General features: G+C 43.3%; 1 protein-coding gene across 11 annotated transcripts in view; it reads left to right on the forward strand.

The window, feature by feature from the left end:
- Positions 1-24,708, forward strand: part of myo18ab (myosin XVIIIA b) — a 146,875-nt gene that overhangs the window by 82,116 nt on the left and 40,051 nt on the right. For all 11 annotated transcript variants that reach the window (XM_061781687.1, XM_061781688.1, XM_061781689.1 and 8 more), the window contains 10 exons: positions 359-487; positions 4,094-4,237; positions 4,405-4,494; positions 8,932-9,051; positions 10,851-10,962; positions 12,483-12,610; positions 15,303-15,457; positions 15,637-15,760; positions 19,832-19,939; positions 20,103-20,195. In XM_061781687.1, the coding sequence (XP_061637671.1) occupies positions 359-487; positions 4,094-4,237; positions 4,405-4,494; positions 8,932-9,051; positions 10,851-10,962; positions 12,483-12,610; positions 15,303-15,457; positions 15,637-15,760; positions 19,832-19,939; positions 20,103-20,195 (1,203 nt within the window). The remainder of the gene's footprint in view (positions 1-358; positions 488-4,093; positions 4,238-4,404; positions 4,495-8,931; positions 9,052-10,850; positions 10,963-12,482; positions 12,611-15,302; positions 15,458-15,636; positions 15,761-19,831; positions 19,940-20,102; positions 20,196-24,708) is intronic.

A 24,708-nucleotide genomic window follows, 5' to 3' on the forward strand; every position in this document is an offset into this window, starting at 1 on the left:
AAAACCAAGGGCTTTTTTGCAATGAAATTGACCCTTTTATACTACTCTTAAGTCCATGTTAGAGACATACTCTATGGAGGCCGAAATAGCCAAAATATGAGACCTTTAAAATGAACCGAATTGAGATAACCTTTGGACTGATATTGTTTTGGTTAATGTCACAGAGATCCGACACTGAGTTTATTTGGAGTGTTTACAAATGGAAGCAAAATGCTGGCTGAAGAACTTTTTAGACAGTAGAAACGGACCACGTGTGGAAACACATTTAAAAGCGACTTATTTGCAGCAATTTTAAAATGTCTTCCAGTTAGTGTTTTAGTGTAATTACTGTTTGGCTTTTTCTGCTTTCCTCCCTTAGGTTTTCTTCAGAGCGGGGACTCTGTCAAAGCTGGAGGAGCAGCGGGTTGTTCAGACCAAAAGAAACATCTCTCTGTTCCAGGGTGCCTGCAGGGGATATTTGGCCAGGCAAGCATTCAAAAAGAGGAAGGTAAGACTTCTACACATTTAGGAGAGGAAACTCTTAGGCTCGCCCCATCACAAGCAACATGGCTGAAACCGGGTTGGGTAAATAGTTGTCACGAGTGGGCGACCGTCGCCCACTGGTTTGGCTGCAATTGCAAATTTACATTTGAATTGCCTGTGAACGAACGGCGTCACATTGTTGCAGATGCGACAGCAGTGCACTTGAGCTTTCACAAAAAAATAAAAAAAAACATCCAGGTTTTAAGCGTAAGCGAGAACCAGCAGGACAATGGCCGCCGCCACCAACCCAGTAAATATATATTGTGTTTTACAATAATGCTTAACAAATAACTAATTTCATCTGTACAGTACCTGTAAGGTAAGCAAGCAAACTGCAGAAAGTCTCTGTTGCCGAAATGCAAATCAAATCAAATGTATTTATATTGCATTTTTCATACATCAGAATGCAACATAGTGCTTTACAGAAATAAAAACAGACAATTAAGATGGCAAGAAACACAAGACCTACACCTCCCACCCCCACATACAAACGCAAAACACACCCACATGAACATGCACAAATGCACATACACATGCATAGCACATATTGACTATTAGTGTAGAGACATGGCAAGGTACTGAGGGTCCAGGTGAGAAAAGACTAACCTGTGGGAGTGATCCACACCGAGAGGTGCCACAGCCCGCAGCCACAGGCGAGGCCGCCACAAAGACCACCGTGACCTGGGAGGACCGGGACGGACTCTCCACATTGTGCACAGCCCCCGTCTCCCAGGCCTTGGGGAAACTGGGGGCAGACCAAACACACCTCCCGGCGTAGAGGCTCCCATGATGACACTGGACTAAAACCTTAAAAAATACAAAGAGACAATAGGATATACAATTTCATGTAACGGTAATTCGTAGAATCTGACTGTATCATGTTGTCGGTATATCGATTTGAGTTGAAAACGACGGACTATAAACTTAAGGATGACTTCCCATAAACATAAGTAGAGGAATCCCCTGTGAGTTGTATCACGCAGTTTTCTATGCTCAACACCGATGGCAAGAAGCCTCCTGTAATCTTATGGATGCTAATTGGAAATGTGACTAATACGCCCCTAATGTAAGAAATGTAGAAGTGCAGGTGTGAGCTCTGTTTACATGTTGCGATATGGATAGATGATGACATCCCTGTGACGGTTCAGGACTTTACATTTCTAAACATGTCTTTTGTGGAGTTGAGGTGATGATCTTTACTGGAAGAGTGGGGGAGGGGACCGGCTTGGGGGTTCACTTGAGGTGCCCGCTTGGTGGCAAGAGGGTTGGGGCGTTTATGGTGGGTGGTGGGGGCTACGAGACAAGTCTCGAACTTTGCCAACAACACAACTTCCGGTCACAACACAACTTCCGGCACGTTTCCGGTTTCACACAAGACTTCCGGCAACACACAATGACGTCATCTCCGGCCACGAATGATGACGTCACTTCCGGCGCACCTCCGGCAACAGATGACATCACCTGCGGTCCCAGACAAGACCTCCGACAACGGACGATGACATCACTTCCGGCAACAGACCATTTTGACAGAAGCTGAATAGTATACTTTTTTTTATGTGGCATGCTCGATCACTTGGTGTCCAGCAAAGAGTTGCCAACTGTCATTTTTGTATGATAGTCCAGTCACATTCAGCTGTGTCGCTGGGTGTGCAGTGGGCTATAGTGAGTGTTTCAGTTTCCCCCTGCTTTTGTACTGCACTTTACCATCTCAGATTGGCTCATCTCGACTCGGGAGATCCGTTTTCCACTATAAAATCGTACAGTGGACACTGGTCGCATCAGTCATACCGACACACAAGCAAACAATAACAATGGAGGAGAACAAGCATTAGTTCCCTTTTCCTTATGTTGGTCATGGTCTGGAGACTTTAAGAGGATGCAGGATGGCAGTAGAACAACACTCTGTAAAACTGCTACTACTAATACCAATGTACAGTGTGCTCACCATATTATTACATTCTTGCCCCGGTGTTTGATTAAACACATTTCTCATTTTATGAGAATGGTGCTTATTCTCCAGGAAAACATTTGTGTCGGGGTCATGAGATGAGGTTGAAATGAAAATGAAAATGCGACTTCCCACTGGGGAATAGACAGAACAGATCCTGGCAACCTTTTATCCCTTCAGAGAGAAGCAACCCCCTTCTCGCTCTCCTCACCATCTCATTGACAATCATAGGGAACGGTTGAGAGTGGTGGAGCGTGGGGGATTCCACTGCCATCCAGGCAACGCTGAGTCAAATTAAATCATCGCCTGGAGACAAAATCCCAGCACATTTTCACTGCCACACCTCGGTTTGGGAACAGGTGGGAACAGACAACTATTAAATTACATCATTCCAATTTATTGAATGACATATTTAACACCCCAAAAAAACTTAGGACTTAGAGCAAGACTGTATGAATCTTTACTATTGTTAAGGTAGAATACCGCTCCAACATGAAATGGTTGCACCTTATGAATTGGGCACCTTTTGATTATTTCACAAAGGAAAAATAGACTTACCTTGAAATGACAGTAGGCTGTGAACTTGAGGCTGACACAGGAGTGGATGTTGACTCGCGCTCCCTCCCACTCCCACAGAGATCGCTTCCACTCCCTCCTCCCAATCCTGAGTGTTTAAAAAAAATCCCGTCCAATCCCAAATTTTTGAAGAAAAAAAAGAAATAAATATCCCACGCAATCACAATTTTGGGAAAAAAAATCCCACTGCCACAGAGATTCATCCCAATCTCGAGCCAAACTTTTACAGAATCCCACTCCCATTTTTTTACATTTTTTTTTTAACTTCCAGTCAGTCCTGCTCCATTTTTCTTACGCGGTATAAAATACGTAATAAATCTCTGCCTTAGTCACCGTAATAAATACATTGAATTACCGTAATGATCAAGAAACAAAACATCCCGCCATCATGTTTTCCACTCCCGTCCATTCCCGATGATTTTGTTTTCATAGTTCCCGCTCCCGCCCTCTCCCAGTTACCTTCGCTCCCGCTCCTGCCGAATCCCGTGATTGATGGTGAAATACACTCCCACCCAGCGGGAATCCCGCAGACCCCTGAAAAATGTCAGCCTCTACTGTGAACATCATTGGACATTTAAACAGGAAGGTATTTACCAATAAGTGGGTAGAATAACAAAAGATACTAAAACGAATGAAACGCGACCAAAATGATCCAATGAGCTCGGACCCAAGCTCTGACAGCCTGCGACCCAAATGAGGACAAGAAGTTTAGAAAATAGATGAATGGAAGTGTCCTCTACCAGAAAAGGTCAATGTGTCTATGGAAAGGTATTTTTTTGGTCATTTTAAGATTTGGCTTATATTTTGTCTTTAAATCAGTGCTGTAGCTATCACAATTAAGCTTTCTAAAATTTAGGAATTGTATTTTTTCATTTACCATTGTCATCAATCTAAATAATGTTATGAACAAGGCCCAGTTTAACATCGGTACAAATATTCAAAAATAACCAAATAAACGTTTACATTTTTTAGTGTTCTTCCATTCTGTCTTGCTTTGTTCTTGTCTTCTCATGAAAACTTTCAATTCTGTCTGCATCTGTCTGACAGATCCAGGATTTGGCAATCCGGTGTATCCAGAAGAACATCAAGAAGAATCGCGGGGTTAAAGGTTGGCCGTGGTGGAAGCTTTTCACGACAGTCAGACCTTTAATTGAGGTCCAACTAACTGAAGAGCAAATCCGTGGCAAAGATGTAAGTATGAAACATACTACCAGGTGTTTCTGGATTTAGTTGGATTTCCATTTGCAAAAAAAAAGTCATTACTCAAATAATAATAAAGAGTTCAATATTTAAATGAGTGAATTAATGAATACACAGTAATTGTATATCCTATGCATCTAATGCCACTTACTTTTTAGGAAGAGATCCTCCAGCTCAAGCAGAAGCTGGAGAAGATCGAGAAAGAAAGGAATGAACTGAGACTCAACAGTGACCGTCTTGAGACCAGGGTAAACTTTCATAATACAAAGAAAAAAAACAGCTACTGTTTATATTGGACTGTTTGACGTGACATAAATATGCATCTATCTATCCATTTTCTTTTATCGCTTCTCCTCAGTAGGGTCGCGGGCGTGCTGGAGCCTATCCCAGCTATCTTCGGGCGGGAGGTGGGGCACACCCTGAACTGGTCGCCAGCCAATCGCAGGGCACATACAAACAAACAAGCATTCGCACTCACATTCACACCTATGGGCAATTTTAGAGTCTTCAATCAACCTACCGCACATGTTTTGGGGATGTGGAAGGAAACCGGAATGCCCGGAGAAAACCCATATTCCTTTTGTTATCCCATAATTCACATGCAAGGTTGTGATGGAAATGTAATGTTCTTTGGAGGCTCCTTTAAGTATTCATGACATTAACCCAGACTTAGTGGATGAAGAAACACGCCTGTTCAAATGCCTGTTTTTTGTGATGTAAAAAAATAAATAAAATACATTTTAAACAATTAGACCATGATAAATAATTGTGACCAATAATTTGTACTACTCAATTGAAAAAAAAATATTTTACAGGGGGGAAGTAAAAATAAACAACTGAGATAATGTAGTTGCACAAGTGTACACACCCGCTTATCACTAGGGATGTGGCAGTTGTGGCACACGCAGTTGTTTATTTTTACTTCCCCTCTCTAAAATAGTTGTTTTTCAGTCGAGTTATATGACAAAGTAATTAATGGTGGGAAAAGTTTTAAAATGATTTAACTTGGTCTCATTTTTTATACGACAAAAATTTGGCATTTGAACAAGGGTGTGTGTAGGCTTTTTATTTATACTGCAGCTACAACATATTAGGTAATAATGTCCACTAAGGACCAGCTCAGGGTGGACCATGCCTCTCACCCGAAGATAGCTAGGATAGGCTCCAGCACGCCCGCGACCCTCGTGAGGATAAGCGGTACAGAAAATGGATGGATGGATGTACACTAAAGAATCACAGGGGTGTGATTTCTTGGATTTATGATAATATACAGTGCCACCAGAAACGATACAAACCACTTCACGTTTTCCACATTTGCTATGTTACAGACTTATTCTCAAGATGATTTCTTTAAAAAAAAAAAAAAAAAAAAATTCATAAAATATCCCATACTGACAAACTAAAACATATTTTCAGACATTCGTGTAAATTTATAAAAAAAATATTAAACATTCAAAGATAATAATAGGTACATTAAGCATTCACATCCTTTGGCATGACACAAACTTAAGCTCAGGTGCATCTGATTGCCACTGATCATCCTTGAGATGCTTCTACGACATGAATGGAGTCCACCTGTGGTAAATTCAGTTGATTGAACATCATTTGGAATGGCACACACTTGTCTATATAAGGTCTCATAGTTGGCAGTGCATATCGGAGCAGAAACCAAGCAATGAAGTCTAAGGATTTGTCTGCAGACCTCCGAGACCAGATTGTGTCAAGGCACAAATCTGGGTCAGGATACAAAAGAATTTCAGCAGCATTAAAGGTCCCGAAAAGCAGTGTGGTCTCAATTATTCGGAAATGCAAGAAGTTTAGAACCACCAGGACCCGTCCTAGATCTGCCCGTCCGACCAAGCTGAGTAACTGGGGAAGAACGGCCTCGGTCAGAGAGGTGAACAAGAACACTATGGTCACTCAGGCGGAGCTCTAATGTTCCCTTGCGGAGATAGGAGAACCATCCAGAAGGTCAAAAATTGCTAACACACTCCACCAAGCAGGCCTTTATAGTAGAGTGGCCAGACGGAAGCCACTTCTCACTAAAAGGCACATGGCAGCCCACTTGGAGTTTGCCAAAAGGCACCTTAAGGATTCTCAGACCTGCAGAAACAAAATTCTCTGGTCTGATGAAACCAAAATAGAACTTTTTGGCCTGAATTGCGAGCGATATACCTGGAGAAGAAAGAGGCGCTGCTCATCACCTGGCTAACACAATCCCTACTGTGAAGCATGGTGGTGGCAACATCATGCTGTGGGGCTTCTTTTTTTTTGCTGCAGGAACTGTGCGACTAGTCCGCATAGAGGATAAGATGACAGCTGCCAAATATAGAGAAATTCTTGAAGTGAACTTGCTCCAGAGTGCTCTGGAACTCAGACTAAGGCGTCGAGTCACCTTCCAGCACGACAACGACCCAAAGCACACAGCCTTGATAACAAAGGAGTGGCTTCAGGAGCAGCCTGTGACTGTCCTTGAGTGGCCCACCCAGGGCCCGGACTTGAATCCAATCGAACTGGAAAGACCTAAAAATGGCTGTCCACCGACGCTGCCCATCCAACCTGACTGACCTTGAGAGGATCTGCAGGGAAGAATTGGAGAAAATGCCCCAAAACAGATGTGCCAAGCTTGTAGAGACATCCCAAAGAAGAATTTGGGCTGTGATTGCCATCAAAGCTGCTTCAACAAAATATTAAGCCAAGGGTCTGAATACTTACCTACCTATTATGTTTAAATGTTTACATTTTTAATACATTTGTACAACTGTCTGAAAATATGTTTTTACTTTGTCATTATGGGATATTTCATGTAGATTTTGTTTTAAAAGAAAACCATACTCGGGATAAATCAAAATGTAATTAATTTAGTAGAAAAGACTGAGCTTGAAGCGACGCCTGCGCATAATTTTAAATTACAGTGTTATAAATCAAGCTATTTTAGCTATTAAGAGGGGCACCACATCGCTTTTTATGTGGATAAAATTTCGGAGAAGCGACGAGAAACCTTTTTATCAGTCTCGTAATCTGAAGGTTGCTACACTTTCTATACGTGCAGAGATTTTTTTCCTCGAACCCAAACACACACAACAATGCAGGTAGTGAATTTTATGTAAAATTTAATGATCTAACATGGGAAATCTAAAGGAAAAAAACACAGAGAAACACAAAACAAACAAAGTACAGATGAACATTGGCAAAGGAAACTGACTTGTGATGTGAGATTGGTAGAATGAGTGTGTCGTGAATGCATATGGCTGGGGATTCCTGTTCTCGTTAATTAAAACCCAAATATGCATTAATCTGTACTTTTCGTAGACCACAATGTTGGATTTACGTTTCTTGAACACATTTGAGGCAGGCGGGTCAAGCTTCCGAGTGTTCGGCCGGCCCGGTTCGCACCGGGAACAGGTGGATTTGGCGGAAAGGAAGAAAAAGGAAACAAGGAGCCAAAAAAAAGTTCCCAGGCAGGACGGCAGGAGCCCGGGTGTCTCGGCTCGCAAGACGTTCGGAACGGGCGCGTCGTGCCCCCTTCCTTGGGGTGAGCTCAGGCCCCCAAACAGGGTAGCTCGGAGCGTTTGCAGGATGCTCTGCAGCCGGGGATGGTCCGATGTGTCCTCGTCACCTCGTGGTGAGGTGGGCGTCCTGCCCGGGCCAGATGTCGGCAAGTTGGTCGGGTGAGACAAAATCTGCCCCAGAGAGCATAGCTCTGGCCTTTTTATGGCCGAAGCGAGCCAGAAAGGGGTGGTTTACCCCCTCCCGCCTTGCTTTCCCACCACCTTCGGGACCAAAGGGGGAGCTGGACCGCCTCTGAGTGTTAAATTCCCATTTTGGGATTATTTCGTGGTTTAATACCAGTGGAGTAAAATATGAATTATTGGATTAAGATAACGAGACCATTTTCCCGCTTTGCATTGTCCCACGCCCATCTTCTTTAATACCTGTAACGAATGTTTCACATCTTATGTGATTGTTGAGACCACTACTATTTTCAATGTGGCATTGGTGTGGTGTAGAGTGAAACATTTCATCTGGTTCAGTTGTCAACAGACATTTAAGTTTGCAGAAATACAGTCACTAGTGGCGTTCATGTAAAGTTCTTAAAATATTAACTCCCAGCCAAGTCCGGTACAGACTGTGTTTCATGAACCTGCGTCTGTAGTGCCGTTCCGTCTCCTGTGGGTGTCGCTGTTGCCCTGTTCAAACTCCAAGCTTTACTGGCCAAGTGGCGCGGTTCCCAGCAGGGTGGAGGGGCCTTTGTTGGTGAAATCTTCCGGGCTGGCCGGCGGTGGTAGTTAATTGATTTGGCGTTCTAGTGCGAACTCGGTATCTTTGGTCTCCTTTTTGAAGCTCCGGGTGCTGGTAATTCACTGAGCGTCGGCATGCCAAAGCAAATGTCTGGATCTTGCTTCTGATGATCATGGCTGGTGATTTACTTAGCGTCTGTATGTGAAGTTCCATCTCGCCACTCCGTGACCTTCTATCTCGGTGGGAAGAGCGAGTCTAGCCGGAGACTGGGGTGCTGGGTGTCATCTTTTTATGGCGTGTCCACTACACTCAAATCACTTAGAATAAGTCTGTAACATAGCAAAATGTGGAAAAAGTGAAGGGGTGTGAATATTCTCTGGTTGCACTGTAAATTTTAATTTACTCGACACTTGCCGCGCGTGTGTGGTGTGTTACGTGATCAGATCGCTGAGCTCTCATCAGAGTTAACTGATGAGCGGAATACAGGAGAATCGGCCTCCCAGCTGCTACAGACTGAAACATCTGAGAGACTCCGTCTTGAGAAGGACATGAAAGACCTCCAGGTACACACACTAACACACACACACACACACATCTGTTTGTACGAGACATGTATGTAGAATAATCCTGATTTAGTTCAATAGTTTGACTGGTTGATTAGCATGGCAATGTCCCATGCAGTGTTCTGGGCAAAAAGGTGCTGTTGTAGCGTTGTTAAATTAATGACCCAATTATCAGTTGATTTAGCGTTTCTGTAAATGTTGGTTTAGCTGCTTCTGGAGACTGTGGTCATCTCACCAGGCCAACGAACTGTATCGAGAAACTTTGGAAAAACTTCATCCCACAGAGACCTGGCCTCAACCCCATAAACATGTTTGGGGTGAACCAGAACAGAGATTGTGAGCCAAGCCCTCTCTGGCAATTCAAACGACTGACAAAGCGGGCCCAACACTCTTCCAGTCACAGCCTCACCCCTCACCCACAAACGTTCTCAGCCATGCCCCGAGGACCCTGTCGATATAGCACAGATCTGAAGGATTCACTGATGTCAGAAAGATTAATAATAATCCCACGTGAAAATCCCTTGTTCCCACCACATCTGAGGGTGAGCGGTTTATGTCAATAAACATATGTGTTCTTATAAACAATCATAGATTGTCATATCAGCGCCACTAAAGGCATGTCTAGACATGTTCAGTCTTGACCTAACACAGTGATGTGATAGTATGTAGGATATTACGTTACATTATTTAAACATACAGTGGGTACGGAACGTATTCAGACCCCTTCAATTTTCACTCTTTGTTATATTGCAGCCATTTACTCAAATCATTTAAGTTCATTTTTTTACCCCCCCCAATGTACACACAGCACCCCATATTGACAGAAAAAAACGGAATTGTTGACATTTTTGCAGATTTATTAAAAAAGAAAAATTGAAATATCACACAGCCGTAAGTATTCAGACCCTTGGCTGTGACACTCCTATATTTAACTCGGGTGCGGTCCATTTCTTCTGATCACCCTTGAGATGGTTTTACACCTTCATTGGAGTCCAGCTGTGTTTGATTATACTGATTGGATTTGATTAGGAAAGCCACACACCTGTCGATATCAGACCTTACAGAGAGCAAATGAGAATCATGAGGTCAAAGGAACTGCCTGAAGAGCTCAGAGACAAAATCGTGGCAAGGCACAGATCTGGCCAAGGATACAAAACAATTTCTGCTGCACTTCAGGTTCCTAAGAGAACCGTGGCCTCCATAATCCTTAAATGGAAGACGTTTGGGACGACCAGAACCTTTTAGCTGCTTTCAGTTCAAACAAAGAAAGGACTCTTTGATGACTGTAAACCAAGATCGTGGGGACCTGCTAATTAATTTAAGGTCCAGAAGGCGTCTTCATGTGGCTGTCTCACAGCAGGGCTGCTTGGAAGAATGCAGTTTATCAAGCTGTGGGGGAGTCACCCTGACACCTCAGGTTGCGGGGAGCATGTCCGCTACACGAGGGTATCGGAATACAAGATTTTATTGCAGTAGTCTGACATAGTGAAAGACCAAATTTGTCTTAGTCTTGTCGTCTGATCCCGGCATTACGTGTTGTCTGTCCCACACCGCCGACATGTTTTTATTTTTTTTTAAATAACTTTTTGGGTGGTCAGGTATTTACAGTACTACGTCAAAAAACATGCGACAAGGCTAAAATTAAACTAGATTCAAATATTCTGTACATGATGGCAACACGGAGTAAATGTCTTGTGAATTATGACTTTAAAGACGATCAGCATAACATGCTAATTATTGGCCGATACCGATCAAGTCGATCAGATCGGTGTAATGTCTAGCTTTCACATACCTTTTAGGACCAGTTTGACAGCATGAAGAAAAATATGGAATCTATGGAGATGGAAGTGATGGAGGCTCGTCTCATCAGGGCCTCTGAACTCAATGGAGAGTTGGATGATGATGAATCGGGTAAGACTCCTTCCTGCACAAATCAGCCGGAATCGGTCATCTGCTGAGACTCCTGTTCATGTTTGTGTATGTTGTCGACCTCGGCTTCATTATTCAAAATCCTAATCGTCCACCCAGCTCAAGTTGGATGGCTGACATTGCCTTGCATAGAATGGGCAATGGCAGCTACTAGTTGTTGAAAGAAAGCAACTTAAAAAACATTTGTTAGTTTGTTTTGTTTTTTATGTAAAACAAGTATTGTTTACCTCTAATCGAGGGGTGTCAAACTCAATCACACAGGGAGCCAAAACTGAAAGAAGGCCTTATGTTGTGGGTTAAACATTTATTGAACAGACTAAAACTAAACGCTTTTGAACATGATTATTAATTGAAACAGACCGGATACCATATGATTACATTATTCAATTTCAACTTAAAATAATGTAAAATATTTTAATACAAATTCACTTTTCTCAAATTCATAATGAATGAACATGCTGCAAAAAAACTGAAAATATAATGAAAAATGGCGGTCATGAATCAGAACGTTCAAGTTTCTTTGCTCGTGTGGCATTTTGTCAGAGCTGGATATATTTTATTCAATTCTCAGGATGGACTGAAAATGTTCATCAGTGGGGGCGACTGTGTGATGAGTACGGACGGGTGTTGAGCTAAAGGAGATTAAAGAGTTGATATGTTGTTGCTGTTCCTCAAACACAACGCGCGACAAAAGAGTCAGCACAGCATTCGAGCCTTGTGTCAGTTGATTTAAAGTGAATTATAAATGCGTGGAGAGTAATCTCAAGAAACTCAGTGAACGTTTGTTTTCACAGTAACCACACATACAGTGTACATGCACATTCACATCCGCACACATTCCTAATACCTGTTCCTGACACCCAGTTTTCCCTCCTGATAACCAGTTTTTATTCCCGATACCTAGTTTTCATTACTGTTACCCAAGTTCATTCCTGTTACTTTAGTGTTGTTTCTTAAAAAAATAAAATAAAAAAGCTTAAATAAATCCCCCCCCCCTTAAATTATTCTGAATCTGTTGGGTCTCCTTCAAAAACTACAACTTGTGTGTATATACATGTATTTTATTTATGTCAAAAATATAATGTTCTTGAGGGGAAAAAAAGAAAAGTTGACTAGCTTTTAAACATGCTTTTTATGTCAGTTTGGACAACAGGACTTAAATAATGCAACTATCTTTGGCTGGGAAAGGGAATAAAGTTGCCGAAGATATGAATTTTGAGTAGTTAAATTTGTGTATTGTCAGATTTAGAGGTCAATAAAGACAGAAATATGTTTTTTGTTTTGTTTTTTTAAGTTTAAAAAAAGCAAATGGCATCGATTCGGTGGAATGGGCCAGTTATAATAACCTGGACAACCCAATCCTGACAAGCAGTGTGCAGAATTGAAACACTTTGAAAATCTGTGTTTGGGTCCCCTTTTTTTGAAATCCCAATTTGAATGACAAACTAAATGAAACAGTCTGAAGTGTGTGAATTATACATGTATATCTGCTAACGTGACAGGAGGCGAGTGGAAGCTGAAGTATGAAAGAGCTATCAGGGAAATTGAATTCACCAAGAAGCGACTGCAGCAGGAGTTTGAGGACAAGCTGGAAGTAGAGCAGCAGAACAAACGGCAGCTGGAGAGGAGGGTGAGCGAATAACGGCGTCATGCACCCGCTGACACACACGATAGATAGTCATCCGTTTTAATAATTGCTGTCCATCCATCCATTGCAGTCCTTCCATCCATTTTCCATATCGCTTATTCTTACTAGGGTCACGGGCGAGCTGGAGCCTATTCCAGCTGAGTCTGGATGAGAGGCGGGGTACACCCTGAACAGGTCGCCAGCCAATTGCGGGGCAATAATTGCAGTCGTACTGACTAGTTTATTTTGCAAGAAAAAGTATAAGAACCCTTTGGAATTACAGTGGAACCTCGATAAAACAGACCGATATCATGGATATCGGATAAAACGGACCGTCGGGACTGAAAAATGTGTTCAAAAATAGTTTGTATTTGTCACTTAAACTCCCGTTGAAAGTCTGTCAGTTCCAGAATTGGACGCTGTTGTTTGCCGGCGCTGTGGCGCAATGCAGGCAGAGAAATATACAGTACAATATGACTAGCTCCAAATCCGAAAGACATGCCTCCTGTGCCTATGCGGCGGCCATGTCGAATGTGATGCATTGACGTGGCGGCCATGTCATGATGGATGTATCGATTGTCTATTGTATATCGACTCGCTGCGCAGGGACAGAGAGCGGCATGTTGGCAGTTTTAACTGAGGAATACAAAACACAAGTCTGGAACATGCTATTTTTTGGTACAGTAACAGTTTTTTTTTTTTGTCAAGCTAGTTCGCCTTTGGCAACGGCTTTGGAAGTAGGAAGCACACGAATTCTTCGCGGCACACGAAAGCGACTCGCCTATGATGAGTACTGTACGTCAACAATATCACCATGACCAAGCACACAGGCGTGGTAAGTTTGGATAAAATGTGAAACTTTCAAACATGTTTATCTCCAATAACTTAGTACTGTACACAGAGGGTTTTAGGCCACAAAAATAACCTACAAAACAATAATTTTGTACTGTACAGTAATATAGGTGCATATGGCCTCAAGAAAAAAAGTGCCTCGATGTAACAGACAATCTGCTGTATGGGACGACATCCACCCCCTTAACTCCCCCACCTCCGCCCGCCCCTATTAGTCTGTTCTATTGAGGTTCCACTGTATTTGTATTTCTGCATAAAATGGGCATAGAATGTTATCTGATGTTCACGTAAGTTAGAACAATAGACAAACACAGTCTCCTTAAATTAATTCCACGCAAACAATTATGTTTTCATGTTTTTTTTGTTTTTTTTATTGGATGGAACATGTAAACATTCACAGTGGTGGGGAGAAACATGAATTGAACCCCCAGGCTAAGGACTGCTTCAAGAGCTAAACAGAGTCGGGAGTTAGCCAACCTAGAGTCCAATCAATGTTATAAGATTTGAGGTGCTCTGCCCTCTAAAAATACACCCACCAGTCAGTTTTGAGTTTTCTAATTGCAAGAAGCATTGCACGATGTGAACCATGCCTCACGCAAAAGGGCTCTCACAACACACACAACTGCGTAAATATCTCTAAAAGCCTTGATGTTTATCAGTCCATTGTCTATGAATTGAAAAAGGTGCGACTAAAGCATTAAACAAGAAGGGATGTCATTGGAGGACAACACGGAGAGAAGCCACTGCTGTCCAAAAAAAACGTTGTTTACTTGAACAGAAAAAAAGGCTCATCACACCACCATCAAAACCTCATCCGAACTTTGAAGTATGGTGGAGCGTGCATCAAGATTGGGGAACTTGATACCATCTGTATGCCAACTGAAGATGAACAGAAGAGGAGTGATGCAACAGGACAAGGACCCAAAGGACAGAAGTAAATCAGCAACTGAATGGCTTTAACAGAAGAAATGACGGCCTGCACTCAACACGAAGCTGTGTTGCTGTTGTATGACCTCAGGAGAGTAATTCACCCCAGACATCCCAACAATATTGTAGTTTTGTAAGGCGGAATGGTCCAACTTTTCTCTGTTAAATTTATTCAGAAACCCAAGTAATTACAAAGGGTTAACATACTTTTTCAAGTAACTGTATATACCAGGAGCCATCGATCTATCAAACTTCTCTACCTCGTCAGTGACCATGATTCTCTCCACTGTGTAGCTTCCCTGTGCCCCTATAAATTCTTGCCACATTCCCATTCACTTTTGGCATTTATTCCAGAGTTCACACAATTTCCTCCTGAACGTATTTAAGGCATTCGATTTTTTTCAATTTGTACCAGAAATCCCAAAGTCACATTCACTTGTAAGGAAATTAGTTGGGATGGCCAAAACAAGAACCACCAATGCACACGCCTGGTTCACTGTCAGTAAAAAAAAAAGATGACAATGACTAAAAAGCTGGAATTCCTGCTGACCTTCAAACTTCACAGGAATCTGTTTGAAGGAGTAGAGCGAAGACATTGAACCAAACCGTTAAACATGATGGTGTCACCATGCGGCTGTTTTGCTGTGAGTTTAACTGCTGGATTGCTACATTTGCACAAAGTGGATACAAAGGATGACCATTTTATTTTTTCTAGCACAACCTCAAAACCTTATATGCAACTTAATGATGATCATTATTAAACTGTGACCCACAATCAAGGGTTGATGTAGACTGGATAAGGCAGGATAACATTTGGTCATTTTTTCCAAATCTATCAAAAAGAGTGGTCTAATATTAGAATATAGAATTACGCCAGAGATACACCCCAGTTTTTTCTTTAATTGGGTTTGTGCAGATCAGCGACTTGCAGGCCGATCATGAAGAATCGCAACGAAATATCCAGCAGCTAAAGAAGAAAGCACAGAGACTCACAGCCGAACTACAGGACACCAAACTTCACCTGGAGGGCCAACAGAGCCGCAATCATGATCTAGAGAAGAAGCAGAGAAGGTTAGTATACACCAAAGCACACAAAAACGCCACTCGCAGACACTGTCAACGAGATGAGTTTGAACCTAATCTCAGTCTCTTCCTTTTGCCACATACTGTAAATATCAGCAGAGCAGCAAAGTGCTCTATTTCTTTGTCTTTTAATGTTATAAATCTGCGTTGTTTGTGTTTCTGTGCAGGTTCGACAGTGAGCTCAGTGCAGCCCAAGACGAGGTGCAGAGGGAAAAGACCTTCAGAGAGAAACTGGCTCGAGAGAAAGACATGCTGACTGGAGAGGCCTTCAGTCTCAGACAACAGGTTGAGGTACTGAAAATACAGTATATAGTTGCTCAATTTGCACATCTTCGTTGTCTTATGTTTTGTATTAGATCAGTATATTTACATACTCTCGCCAAAGGCTTTGACAGAATTGATTCAGATTAAACCCCCGACAAAAGTATTTAAACAGTGAGGAAAATTCCTTTATTTTAGATGTAGATTGAAAAAATGGGTAGAATATCAGTATATGACTATGAGACAGTAGATCATAATTTCAGTATCTTTTTCCCATCTGGATCTGATACAGTACATAATTTATAAGACAGCATTAATTGTAACCAACACCCAAATTTTTAGGTAAATGAAAGTATTAGACAAACCGATTAACGTGAATACACCTTAATAGCTTTTACTTGCAACAACTCCATCAAGGCCGTGTCTAATAGACCTCACAAAACTGTGCATTCTTCTGCGATTCTACAATGGTTGATTCAGTTTCCTCTCAGCTTAACAATCATTTGTTTTTCACGCCTCGACAGCTCTCTAGTTTTCATGTTGTTTACACCTGTAACTAACTGTAAATGTAAACAGCGCAGGTAAAACCCAACGCATATGAAACCGAGAGTAGACATTCAGCATATAGTGTCCCGAGTCGAGGTCAGCAGCGCCCCATCCCCACTATACAAAGTGTTGGTAGTGCACTGCTTCCCACTCCTGAGACGCCGGATGCTGGACCAGAATTTCCTCGAAGCCGCCCGGAAGTCTTTCTCCGTGGCCTCACCGAACTCCTCCCATGCCCGGGTTTTTGCTTCAGCGACCACCAAAGCTGCATTCCTCTTGGCCAGCCGGTACCCATCAGCTGCCTCAGGAGTCCCACAGGCCAAAAAGGCCCGATAGGACTCATTCTTCAGCTAGACGGGATCCCTCACCTTTGGTGTCCACCAACGGGTTCGGGGATGGCCGCCACGACAGGCACCGACCACCTTACGGCCAGAGCTCCGGTCGGCCGCCTCAGCAATGGAGGCGCGGAACATGGTCCACTCGCACTCGATGTCCCCCGCCTCCCCCGGAACATGAGCAAAGTTCTGTCGGAGGTGGGCGTTGAAACTCCTTCTGACAGGAGATTCTGCCAGACGTTCCCAGCGGACACTCACAATATGTTTGGGCCTGCCAGGTAGGACCGGCGTCTTCCCCCACCATCGGAGCCAACTCACCACCAGGTAGTGATCGGTTGACAGCTCCGCCCCTCTCTTCACCCGAGTGTCCAAGACATGCGGCCGCAAGTCCGATGACACGACCACAAAGTCGATCATCTAACTGCGACCTAGGGTGTCCTGGTGCCAAGTGCACGTGTGGACACCCTTATGCTTGAACATGGTGTTCGTTATGGACAATCCGTGATGAGCACAGAAGTCCAATAACAGAACACCGCTCAGGTTCTGATCGTGAGGGAGGGATGGGGGGGCCTTCCTCCCAATCACGCCTATCATTGCCCACGTGAGCATTGAAGTCCCCCAGCAGAACGATGGAGTCCCCAGCGGGAGCGTTCTCCAGCACCCCTTCCAAGGACTTCAAAAAGGGTGGGTACTCTGAACTGCTGTTCCAATCTGACACCAATCTCAAGACAAAATTGGCAAGCGGGACGAAGCTGTTGGAATGTCTGCTAGTTTTAGTTTGCATTGTTCGATAACGCCTACCACAAGGAAGGAGCTGGAACAGGTGATGACCAGGATGTGGAGGGTCCAGAGGATTTTGAATGCTCTTCTTCTGGCAGCGTGCAAGTCCTCAAGGGTTGGTAGGGGGGTTCCAACGATCTTTTCGGCAGTTTTGATTGTCCGTTGCAGTCAGAGTCTGGCCTTTTTGTGGCAGCACCACACCAGACTGTGATGGATGAACACATGACTGGTTCGATGACTGCTGTGTAGAACTGCCTCAACAGCTCCTGTGGCAGGCCGTGCGTCCTCAGAAGCATCAGGAAGTACATTCTCTACAGGGCCTTTTTGAGGATGGAGTTGATGTTCGTCTCCCACTTCAGGTCATGAGAGACTGTAATTCCCAGGAACTTGGTATCGACGGTTAACACGGGGCAGTTGGACAGCGTGAGAGGCAGCTGTGGCGATGGATGCTTTCTGAAGTCCACGATCATCTCTACAGTCTTGAGCATGTTCAGCTTCAGTTTGTGTCGGGCGCACTAAAGGTCCAGCCGCTCCAATTCCTGTTGATATGCAGACTCATCAACGTCTTTGATGAGGCTGATGACTGTGGTGTCTTCTGCAAACTTCAAGAATTTGAAAGCAGCTGTAAATCCACTGGCAGGCGAGACGCTGTGCTGGAGAAGCTTAAAGGAGAGGAGTTCGGTTATGATGGTGTTGAACGCAGAGCTGAAGTCCACGAACAGGATCCTCGCGTAGTTTCCCGTGCCGTCGAGGTGTTCTAGGATGAAGTGCAGTCCCATGTTGACTGCGTCATCCACAGACCTGTTAGCTTGGTAGGCAAACTGCAGGGGGTTCAGCAGGGGTCCTGTGATGCTCTTAAGGTGGTCCAGCACGAGTTGTTCAAAGGATTTCATGACCACAGATGTCAGGGCGACAGGCCTGCAGGTTTCTTGGGGACCGTTTGAAACAGAATGGTACTGCATGCAGTTCCAGAGCTTTATTGATGATCTCTGTGAAGACTGGAGCGAGGTGATCCACGCAGAATTTATGGCAGGATGGGGACTCTAGGTCTGGGCCCACCGCTTTGTTGATGTTTTGTTGTTTGAATATACGTCTCCCATCCTGTTTGTGGATGGTCAACGCAGAAGGGGGAGTCAGAGGTGTGATGGTGGTTGATGCTGCAGCTGGGTGGGTGTGGGGTGTTAAAGTGTCCCCTTCAAATCTGCAACTAGTCCTTTATTGTTCTCTGCTTGTGGGCATGGCCGTTGGTAGTTGTTTAGCGATTGTAATTGTACTTATTGTTAGCAGTAAACTTGTTTTTCCAGCTTTTCTGTATAATTCCACTTTGCTATGCTAATTTCCTTTGTCAGCTGGTTTCTAGCTCGATTGTACAGGGCTCAATCCCCCCTTCGATAGGCATCCTCTTTTAGCCTGGCGAAGTTGCTGAAGTTTGGCAATGAGCTTGTTGTTATTGAACGTTCGAAACGTCTTTGTTGGTACACACACATCTTCACAGAAACTGATACAGGATGTGACACAGTCTGTATATTCACCCAGGCTGCCAGTTGAAGTTTCAAAGACACTCCAGTCTGTGCAGTCTAAACGGTCTTGAAGTTCGATCTTTGCGTCATTGGTCCACTTCTTCACTGTTTTCACCACAGGCTTCACACATTTAAGTTTGTGCTTGTATTTTGGTATTAAGTGAATTAAGCAGTGATCAGACTAGCCCAGAGGTGCACGGTGGATAGCGCGGTATGCGTCATTTCGTGTGGTGTAGCAGTGGTCTAGTCCTGGTGGGACAGTCAATGTGCTGCTTGTATTTAGGGAGTTCGTGGTTGAGTTTTGAAAGTTTTGAAATCAAAGCTGAACTGTTGATCTCCTGTCTCATATTCATGTTTTGATGTCAAACCAATTTTCAGTATACATACAGTTCAAAAATAAATAGGTACCTAGTGTTGAGTGGCACGCTTGTAAGTAAACACATTTCAATGACGCATTAAATGCCATTAATCTATTTGGATAAATTCTGGTAAAGAAAAATGTTCCAATTGTGGTATAAAGCATTTAGTTATTTGAAAGGTATAATTTGCTTGCTTGCTCGATAGAAAAATAAACTACATATGGATCTGAATTTGCAGCTAACACGTGTGCTCTTTTCTTCTCCATCTGCTATTATGTAACTGACTTTTGGTAATAGCTTAATTTCTTTTCATTAAAAAAAAACAACCTCAAAAATAGTCAATTTTATTATGCTTATCCTGATGTAATGTTGACTGCATCTCTGGTGTGCTGGAAGATCTTAATCATTAATTTTCACAGTGCTTAAAAGGTACTAAAACTTGACCATGGAAAGGATGTAGGACTCTTGTCCTCAGTCACTTGTTTGTGGGTCTTCTTTTCTGGTATACTACGGTCATGCTGACCTGCTTGGCCTCCTGCTCTTCTCTGTTTGGTCCTACAGGACAAGGACCTGGAGGTGTGTGCAATTAATCTTAAATTCGACCTGCTAGAGGCTGAGCTGCAGGATCTCAACTCCCAAGAGTCCAAGGATGAAGCGTCACTGGCTAAGGTCTTTTTGCTCTCTGACTTTAAAGCATGAATGTACTGCAATAAAGTTATGTCTTATCGTTGAGCTTTATCTGAAATACAAAAGGAAATTTTACTATATACAATGATATTTAAAAAAAACAAAACATTTTTTACAGCAAATGTTTGATATTATGATTATTCAGGTGAGAAAGCAGCTTCGTGACATGGAGGCAAAGGTAAAGGATCAGGAGGAGGAGCTTGACGAGCAAGCTGGAACCATCCAGATGTTGGAACAGGTACAGTACAGACCATCGATCCATCTGTCCATTTACCGAAGCACTCATTTTTTTCACGAGAAAATGTTTTCCACATTTTCCATTCTTTACTAATCAGCAGCAGAACATAAGTTGTTTTTGCCAAAAACACCGGTTTTTGACCAAAAAAACGGAGAAAACAATCTAATTGTGAAAAGAAACGTGTCAAGCGGAACAGTAACTTTGTCGCTAATATTTTTTTTGCTGCTGTGACATTTCAAAATATAAAACAACAAAAACAAGACTGAGAAAGGGCTTTTGATGGCAAAATAATTAACTTAGAGAGGTTCAACTATCAAACACATTGTGAGCGACGCTGACTCACCCTTGCTCAAGTTGAACGTCAGTGGCTTTTTTACATCGTGTTCGTCATTCACTTCTTGAACTGCATCATCTTTTTTCACGTACTATCTATTCCCTCCCGCTACACATACTCTGTTCAAGTGTGAGGTGCCTAAACCCGTCCAACTTTAAACTTGTTGGCATTTCTCTCACTCATAATTGACGTGACAAGCCGAGATTCACTCCCTAATCTAAAATCCAAAACGATGCAACGCTACCATCTACAGGGATCTATTACTCATTACAGTGGTTTACAAATCCGAATTTCACAGACAAGCTGGGCTAGAATATTTTCCATGCCTACCCATTGAAAAATGCTCTTGACGAATACATGCAAATACACCACTGTCTGAGATTTGAGTCAATCGAAGATTGTAATCAATAGTTGCCATTATACTATTCTTGTTCTTTTCCTTTGGGCTTGTCCTGTTAGGGGTCGCCACAGCGCGTCATCCTTTTCCATGTAAGCCTATCTCCTGCATCCTCCTCTCGAACACCAACTGCCATCATGTCTTCCCTCTCGACATCCATCAACCTTCTCTTTGGTCTTCCTCTCGCTCTCTTGCATGGCAGCTCCATCCTCATCATCCTTCTACCAATATACTCACTATTTCTCCTCAGGACGTTTCCAAACCATCGGAGTCTGCTCTCTCTAACTTTGTCTCCAAAACATCGAACCTTGGCTGTCCCTCTGAGATCATTTCTAATTTTATCCAACCTGGTCACTCCTAGAGCGAACCTCAACATCTTCATTTCCGCCACCTCCAACTCTGCTTCCTGTTGTCTCTTCAGTGCCACTGTCTCTAATCCGTACATCATGGCTGGGCCCACCACTGTTTTATAAACTTTTCCCTTCATCCTAGCAGAAACTCTTCTGTCACATAACACACCTGACACCTTCCTCCACCCGTTCCAACCTGCTTGGACCAGTTTCTTCATTTGCTGACCACACTCACCATTGCTCTGGACGGTTGACCCCAAGTATTTAAAGTCCTCCACCCTTGCTATCTCTTCTCCCTGTAGCCTCACTCTTCCCCCACCACCCCTCTCATTCATGCACATATATTCTGTCTTACTTCGGCTAATCTTCATTCCTCTGCTTTCCAGTGCATGCCTACATCTTTCTAACTGTTCCTCCAGCTGCTCCGTGCTTTCACTGCAGATCACGATGTCATCTGCAAACATCATGGTCCACGGGGATTCCAGTCTAACCTCATCTGTTAGCCTATCCATCACCACTGCAAAAAGGAAGGGGCTCAGGGCTGATCCCTGATGCAGTCCCACGTCCACCTTAAATTCGTCTGTCACACCTGCAGCACACCTCACCGCTGTTCTGCTGCCCTGGTACATGTCCTGTATTATTCGAACATACTTCTCTGCCACTCCAGACTTCCGCATGCAGTACCACAGTTCCTCTCTGTGTATTCTGTCATAGGCTTTCTCTAGATCTACAAAGACACAATGAAGCTCCTTCTGACCTTCTCTGTACTTTTCCATCCACATCCTCAAGGCAAATAATGCATCTGTGGTACTCTTTCTGTGTTGCATCTCAATGTATTCCTTTCGCCTCTCCTCGGTCCTCTCAGTGTCCCACTTCTTCTTAGCTAACCTTTTTCCTTGTATGATTTCCTGTACTGTGAGGTTCCACCACCAAGTCTCCTTCTCTCCTTTCCTGCCAGAAGATACACCAAGTACTCTCCTGCCTGCCTCTCTGATCACCTTGGCTGCAGTGGTCCAGTCTTCTGGAAGCTCCTCCCGTCCACCAAGACCCTGTCTCACCTCTTCCCGAAAAGCTGCACAACACTCGTCCTGTCTCAGCTTCCACCACATGGTTCTCTTCTCTGCCTTTGTCTTCCTAATCTTCCTCCCCACTACCAGAGTCATCTTAAACACCACCATCCTATGCTGTCTAGCCACACTCTCCCCTACCACTACCTTACAGTCGGTAACCTCCTTCAGATTACATCATCTGCACAAAATGTAATCCACCTGCATGCTTCTACCTCCGCTCTTGTAGGTCACCCTATGTTCGTGCCTCTTCTGGAAAAAAGTGTTCACTACAGCCATTTGCATCCTTGTTGCAAAGTCTCCCACCATCTGTCCCTCCAAGTTCCTTTCCTGGATGCCGTACAATCCATTACAATCTGCACCAATTATGACTCTCTCTCTGTCTGGGATGCTCAGAACTACTTCGTCTAGCTCCTTCCAGAATTTCTCTTTCACCTCCAGGTCACATCCTACCTGTGGGGCATAGCCACTAATCACATTGCACACAACACCCTCAATTTCAAATTTCAGCCTCATCACTCGATCTAATACTCTTTTCACCTCCAAGACATTCTTAGCCAACTCTTCTTTTAAAATAACCCAGACTCCATTTCTCTTCCCATCTACACCATGGTAAAATAATTTAAACCCTGCCCCTAAACTTCTAGCCTTCCTGCCTTTCCACCTGGTCTCCTGGACACACAATATATCAACCTTTCTCCTAATCATCATGTCAACCAACTCCCGAGATTTTCCTGTCATAGTCCCAACATTCAAAGTCCCCACATTCAGTTCTAGGCTCTGTGCCTTCCTCTTCTCTTTCTGCCGAAGAACCCGCTTCCACCTCTTCTTCTTCTTTGACTTCGACCCACAGTAGCTGAATTTCCAACGGCGCCCCGCAGGTTGACTGCGCCGGTGGCGGACGTTGTTAACCCGGGCCATGACCGATCCGGTATGGAATTCTTTGGGTGAACACTCATATTTGTTTGGCAAGGTTTTAAGCCGGATGCCCTTCCTGACGCAACCCTCTGCATTTATCCGGGCTTGGGACCGGCCTACAGTTTGCACTGACTTGTGTCCCCCATAGGGCTGCATTAGTCGCCATTATACTATTGATTGCTGTAATTATCTCACATCAGTCACACTGGCTTGCACTCTTTGTATCAAAGAAGCTTGCCCTTAAACATCCATCCATCCATTATTTTCTCTCTATTTACTCCCACTCGCCTCAATTCTCAGGAAACATGATATTTCTTTTCATTGCTATTCAGATGCAGTCAGATCGATGTGCCCCTTAAATAGTCAGATTCCTACTGTGCTAAGCCATTGCTAGAGTGCTTACATGATATTAAGGCCTGGATGTCTCTTAACATTTTACATTTTAATGAAAAAAAAGACAGAGGTCATGGTCTTTGGTGTCACTTCTTTGACCCCCCCCCCAGTTGATTTGGGATTAAGTGTAAAAGTGGACACTGATCATAAATTTGACACCCAAATAACAGATGTGGTTAAATCTAATTTTTTACAGTACATATATACATATTAAGGCAGCTCGCAAAAATCTAACCGTTCCTTCAGAAACAGCACTCTGAAATAGTAATCCACCCCTTTGTGACCACTCGGCTGGATTAATGCAATACACTATATATGGGGGATAGTGGGTCCTCCATGGCTCTTCTGCAACTGGTTCAAAATGCTGCGGCTGGTCTTTTAACTGGCACATCACCTATTTTAGCTTCACTCCACTGGCTGCCTGTTCCTTTTTGGATTCATTTTCAAATTCTTTTATTTGCTTTGAAAGCCCTGAATTGCCTTGCCCCATCTGCTGAACCCCTCCATTCCCAGCCACTCTCTCAGGTCGCCTGACCAGCTGCTCCTGACAGAGCCCAGAGCCAGGCTTAAATTAGAGGTGAACGAGCGTTTGCTGTTGCAGCTCCAAAACTGTGGAATGTTTTGCCACTCCACATCAGACAAGCCTCATCTTTGTCTCATTTGAAATCCTTGCTTTTCACCCAGGCTTTTAACACCAGTTAGTGTGTCTGATGTGATGTATGTGTGTTGTGTGGGCACTGCATTTTATTTTTGTTGATTTTACCGACTTCATTTTATGTAGTTTTTATCTCTTTTTATTTTATTTTGTTTGTATCCTTATTTTGTAAAAAGAAAGCTGTGTTTTTATTGCATTGTACAGAACCTTGTCTTTGTTTAAATTGTACTGTATAAATAAGTGGATTGGATTGAATCCATCCCTTTTATCAATATCATTTTTCTTGTTAAGAGTCACAGGCCAGAATGACTGTCAATGGCAGAACTGATGCATAGAGATAGACAACCACTCATAGTCACATGTTTGTGATATTTAGACTAACATAAGTATTTTTGGAAA

This window comes from Phyllopteryx taeniolatus, chromosome 8 (genome assembly GCF_024500385.1).
Source record: "Phyllopteryx taeniolatus isolate TA_2022b chromosome 8, UOR_Ptae_1.2, whole genome shotgun sequence".
In the NCBI taxonomy this organism is placed as follows: domain Eukaryota; kingdom Metazoa; phylum Chordata; class Actinopteri; order Syngnathiformes; family Syngnathidae; genus Phyllopteryx; species Phyllopteryx taeniolatus.